This window comes from Merops nubicus, unplaced genomic scaffold (genome assembly GCF_000691845.1).
Source record: "Merops nubicus isolate BGI_N331 unplaced genomic scaffold, ASM69184v1 scaffold15608, whole genome shotgun sequence".
NCBI lineage: Eukaryota > Metazoa > Chordata > Aves > Coraciiformes > Meropidae > Merops > Merops nubicus.
In genome coordinates, this window is record NW_008626521.1 from 202 (window position 1) to 6,061 (window position 5,860).

The following is a 5,860-nucleotide window of genomic DNA, read 5'->3' on the forward strand; positions in this document are numbered from 1 at the left end:
GCAGGCTGCCAGGAAGAGTGAGCTATTCCGGTTGTGGTTTAACTACCTGTTGGGGAGACTTTTCCAGTCTCCGGCAGCGCTGTAGTCCTTCTAAAAAGGGCCATAAGCTCAATTTTTTAAAAAAGAAAAGCTACCGAAAATGCTGTTCGTGGCATAAAGTAATGCATATACACTGTGGTCGTTTTATATTGCCTTGCTTTCTACGAAAAAAAAAAGTAATTATCTTTTCCATTTTATATACAGACATAGGCAGAGTAACGTGCATGTGTTTGGTCTTTCAAACTTAGGCAGTCTTGAAGTGTCGATTTGAATTTAATTACAGTTAATTCTATATTTTAAAAGTGTTATCAGAGAGGCTATTTTTATAAATGGTATCTAACTGCTTTGCGGCTCAGCCAATTTAAAATCAAGTCATTTTTAATGGGGTTATTTTTGAACAGAGGAAGCAGTTGAAAGAAAAAACCCTGTAAACCTGCAGTTCATTTTCTTCATACTTATCCATCCATTAGGTTAATTGGGATTCCTGCAGTGCTGGTAGTATACAGTGTCTGCACTGGAGGCAGACAGGTTCTGTGTTCATATTGTGTGAAATACAAGATCAGATAATGCTATATAGAGTTCGTGTAATCAGTAATGCTCTAAACCCAATCCTTGGATTTAACTGAAGAAATTCTGCAGGTGTTTTGTAAAGTGCTTGCAAGGCTTGTATTAGAGCAGAAGATATCCCTGGAGCAGGCATTGTATTTTCCCCTAAATGAAACTGCTTCCAAGGCTTAAATTGCTTTTATTAGTATCTAGAAATATGTTGTTCCTGAAGTCACAGTGAGTATAGTCAATGATTTAGGGTCTTGAGGTACAGGGTGGCAGATGTATTCAAGGTATGAGGCAGGAAGTTAATCTGAAAACCCATCTGCGTTTGGGTTCTTCCTTAAGTTCTCTCCTAACTCCACTGTCAGAGATTTAACTTCTGCACTATTTCATGTACTTCCAAGATTTCAGGAGCTGTTGCAGTTGTAAGGAGGACACAAAATAAACCATTATACTGTTTGCTTTAAATTAACCTTTCTAACATTGACAGGGTTCTTAGTAATCCTTTATTCTTTCAATTTCTGGACTTTCTGTGGAAGTTTGCAAACATTAAGGCCGTGTTTTGTGAAGGCAGTGTTTGAGTAGTCTTAAACGTAGAGAATTCCATAAAAAGGACTAGGTGCCTTTGACAAAAGATCAGGAGGGAAATAGAAGCACATGAAAGCAAAGTTATTCCTTCAGTATGGTGTGCCAAGCCAGTGAGATACAGAATTCTGCTTTTCTGGCTTTCTCTGAAAGATCAGACTTCTGTTAGGCCCAGCTGACTTCCCCAGAGGACTGGGGAAGAAGTGAAAAAGCAGGCTTCTTAGAAATATTTTATAGAAATTTTGATACTAGATAATCATTACCACATCTACAGTTCTTGGTGGGTTTTGCAGTCAGAATATTGTTTTGTAAGTCACATGCAGGCAAGGCAGTTAACTTTGATGAGAGAGGGTGTTAGATTTCTGACCAGAATTACATGCTAGGGAAGACTGCAGAGGCCCTCATTTTGTTTTGATTGAGGAGGCTACTTACCTTATCCAGACAAAAGGGACATTGAACTTCTTGCAGGATCAAGGCATAGCTCTGCAGTTAAGTGCTCTTCTCGTGAAGATTCTTTAATATAGAAATATCCAGGAAATAAAATACATTTTAAAAATTGATTCAGAAGTTCGCACCTCTGTATACTTTGTAATTTTGTCCTTGTTGTGTGACTTCCATTAAAAAAATATAAATTGAATGATTAAAGTAATTAGAAGCCTTTTCCTTTTTCATTCATCTCTCGCTTATTTTACACAGCATCAGGTTTTACTCTTTTCAGTTAAGTAATTTAAATTGGCCATATGTTGATAGCAAATTTTATCCTTTCAGTCCTGCTGTTTTATTTTGGAAGTGCCCTTTCTTTGTAGTCCTGCCATCTGCTTCTGTGGAGTTCAGCTCTGGTTTACTACCAGAGCCAAAGATGAGTATTACCTGTCGCCTTATATGAGGAAAGGTCCAGTGTAAGTCTTTAAGAGCTGTAATTGAGCTTGTAATTTAAACTGGGATTAAATTTCTCCAGTTGAATGGGATTACAAAACTGCTGTTCCATTTGTTTGAGTGCCAGCCCCACCCTTCCCCATTTCCTCCTAATTCCTTCATTTTTTTACAGGAGGCATGCAGGGCTGGCTTGATGGATAACCCCACGATTCTGTCAAATGGCTTCATTTCTTATGATTGCCTACAATATTTTTGTACACGTCAGAAAAATTGAGAGTGCTTTTCACTCCTGGCCTTGTTTTATGTGATAGGAAATTACTACCTGCCTGTATAAGAATGAGAAGGCTTTATTATTCCTGCAACAGTAACGAGTCACTAGGCTTCTTTGCCTTCCCATGGATCTGCATCACATCTCAAGACTAACTGAATGGCTGGTTACTGACACCAAACAATAAAATCTGCTGAAAGCAGCTGCTGGCGTTTCAAAGTTCATACTCCAATCTTGTCTTAGCCTTGTAAGTGTAAAACAAAAGAAAGCTTTCTGCATACACTTAGCTACAGCTTTATTACTTCATCTCCTAACTTGTTTTGGAAATTAAAAACCAAACCCAAACCAAGGAAGACCTGAGTTCCCAGTTTGTAAGTGTTAGGCCATAAAGGTATTACAGACCAAACACTGAATGTGACCAGGTTTATAAATACAGTGTAGCTGACACTCTTGCTTTCACAGTAATTGACCTAAAGAGATGGGAAGTGAAGCAGATGCAAGTTCTGCACTTCCCATCAGGATGCTGTAAATATAGTTTGGTCAGGACGTGTTCATCTTAGCGAGCAAGCACCTAATACACTTAATTTCCTCCTCTCTATTCCACATAAAAGGGGAATGTGTTGTGTCTTCTCTTAGCCTGTTTTCTTTACCATTTTCTGGTCGTGGGAGGTGATTGTTTTTCTGGAGTTGATTTTTGTCTTCCTTGTTCCAGAGTGAAGCTGACTTGGGGCTTTTCTGCTCAGTGTGTGTGGTGGTTCATTTTTCTGGAGCACATCAGTAGTGTTGTTATATTGTAGGCTGGTGCTAGGTGGGAGGCACAGGGTGCTAGGGTATAAAATGGGCAACTCTGTGTTTGTTTTGCTCCTTTTTTTTTTTTTTTTTGCATGCTTTCTACCCTGCTTGCAAAGCTTGCTGACAGAGATGAATAGTGTAAGGAAATGCCTTCAGATTGGATGAATGAATGCTGTTTAATTTGTTTGTAAACCAGCGGTGTGTGCAATAGTACAGTTATTTATGTGTTTGATTAAAAATCTGAGTTGACACAGTTTTAGGTCCTACTGTTCCATTAAAGTAACGGAAGCGGTTCCAGTAGATTCCAGCAAAACTGACGTTTTCATGCAGCATTTTTTTGAGCAGTGGTTATCAGTTTGAAATGGAAATCAGTTGAAATCAAAACCTATCAACCACACAAAATTAAATAGACTGTCAGAATACCATCTGGTTAAAACAAATCTTACCCAAAGCAGTTGTATTCTTACAGTCATTCTTGGTACCTGTCGAGGCAATCTAATAGTAAGAAAAAGAGGTGAAGATAGAGCGATGAACAGAGAAATATTAAATAAGCATGGGTTGCATGCAAGGAGATGATTTTTCAATCTGAACATAGTGTGAAGTTCTAGTCTCTTTTCAGGGTATCGAAGGTGGCAAGTTCAGAGTTCTGCAGCATTTATTCAGTAACTCATTAAATGGATTTTTTTCTGAATAGCAGCAGAAGACTCTTTTCCATCCCGATTAATGAGTCTGTTGCACTGAAAACTGAGGGGAAGTAATATTGGCATGTTCAGTTAAGTACTGTATAAACAGAAAATGGAATGTGATGTAACGATTTTAGTGTGTGAGGTTTCTTTTTTGATCAGCAGTTAATGTGGTTAGCACATAAACTTTTCTTTTTTAGATAATTAATCTCTTTATTAATTCCTGTTCCTGGCAGAAGGGAAACATCTTATTTTTCTAAAGTTGTTGGGTATTGCACTGATTTGGTCACTCACAAAATGGGCCTGAATTTGAGTCCAGCTGAATGTCTGGTGCTGGAAGTGCTGCAAATGAAGAAAACCAGAAGTAGAACAGCATTTGATGCTGGGAAAAAACTTGAGGAGGATTTTTTCAGTAGTTTAGTCAATATTTCTATTTAACATCAGGTTATGTCATTTTGTTTAAACAGCGAACAGAGTCTCTTGACTTACACTTTATGTAGTTTTTGTTCTGTGTTGTATGTTGACTCCCAGAACTTCAGTGTGGGACTTAGCATTTCATCTGTCCAACTGAGAGGCATAATATCATGCCATATTTCTTCACCTTTTCTTGTCTTAATATTTTGTGGCTGAGGAGTAGGGAGGAATACAAATTTTACCAGAGAGGCTTTCTTCAGTGTAGGACCCCATCTGTTGTTTCACCCATAAGTTCTTAGGACTACCACAGCAGTTTTTCCAGTTTCTCACGTATCTGTCTTTCTCCTTTAAAAAAATAATTATTCATATTTACCTTACTGATAAGCACAGTGGGAGGGAGGAGAAGGATTCTTCTTTTAAGATTGTCTTTGTGCTGCCTAGAAACATTGTGGTGAAAGGATTATGGTTCCTCTGTGTCCCCGTGGAGTATGTACCACTAAAATGTTACTAGTGCTTGACAAGTTTTATATACTTGTCCTGTTTTATATACTTTTATATACACCATATAAAGACCACAGGCAGTCTTCAGTATTTTTTTATTTTCAGGTGAAACATCTGCTCTACCAGAGCAGAAAGAATTTTCTGTTCTTACATGAATCTGTCTTTAAATTCCGTTTTGTGTTGAAGGTGGTGAGGAGTTGTCAGCATGTGTTTACGAGGGGAAAATGGTGCTTAGCCATCCCAGCAGCCTTCTGCAGCTTCAGCACTTGGATATGTTGGTACCATCTCCCACAGCCTCGACAAGCTGAGAGTGCATGGGTTAGGTACGTGGACAGTGAGTTGAACTGAGAACCAGCTGCACAGCCAGGCCCAGAGGGTGGTGGTCAGCAGCACCAAGTCCAGGTGGAGACAAGTCCCTGGTGGTGTTCCCCAGAGGGTACCCAAGGGCCAATACTGTCTAAGGTGTTGATTAATGACTGGATGCTGAGACAGAGTGCACCCTTAGCAAGTTCACAGGCAACACGAAACTGAGAGGAGCAGCTGAAACACCAGGTGGGGTGGGTGTGCTGCCATCCAGAGGGATCTGGACTGGCTGGAGACCTGGGCTGAGAGGCATCTGGTGGAGTTCAACAAAGGAAGTGAAAAGCTGTGGCTCTGGGGAGGAATAACGCCGAGCACGTGCTCAGGACTGACCAGCCTGAGAGCAGCTCTGCAGAGCAGGACGTGGGCTTTGTGATTGACACAATCAGCAACGTACCTTCATGGCAGAGAAGGCTGGTGGTACCTTGGGCCACATCAGGAGGGGCATTGCCAGCAGCTCAAGGGTGCTCATCCTTCCCCTGTGCTGAGCACTGGTGAGACACATCTGGGGTGCTGGGTCCAGTGCTAGGCTTGATAGTACAGGAGATATGGACTTGCAGAAGCAGCCCCAGTGCAGGACCACCAAGATGATGAAGGAACTGGATCATCTGTCAGACGAGGAGAGGCTGAGAGTTGGGACTGTGCAGCCTGGAGAAGGGGATGCTTGGGTGGATCTTACCCATGTGTGTAATTACCTGATGGGAGGGAATGAAGGTGAGAGAGCCAGACTCAGTGGTGGCCAGTGACAGGGCAAGAGGCAATGGAAACAAAAAAAACCCTCAAAATTCCATCT

The 5,860-nt window shown here is 40.7% G+C and overlaps 1 protein-coding gene across 1 annotated transcript in view; it reads left to right on the top strand.

The window, feature by feature from the left end:
* Positions 1–5,615: 5,615 nt before the first annotated feature.
* Positions 5,616–5,860, top strand: part of RASA1 (RAS p21 protein activator (GTPase activating protein) 1) — a 49,465-nt gene continuing 49,220 nt past the window's right edge. Inside the window, exon 1 of the mRNA XM_008946042.1 lies at positions 5,616–5,781. Within this exon, the coding sequence (XP_008944290.1) occupies positions 5,616–5,781 (166 nt within the window). The remainder of the gene's footprint in view (positions 5,782–5,860) is intronic.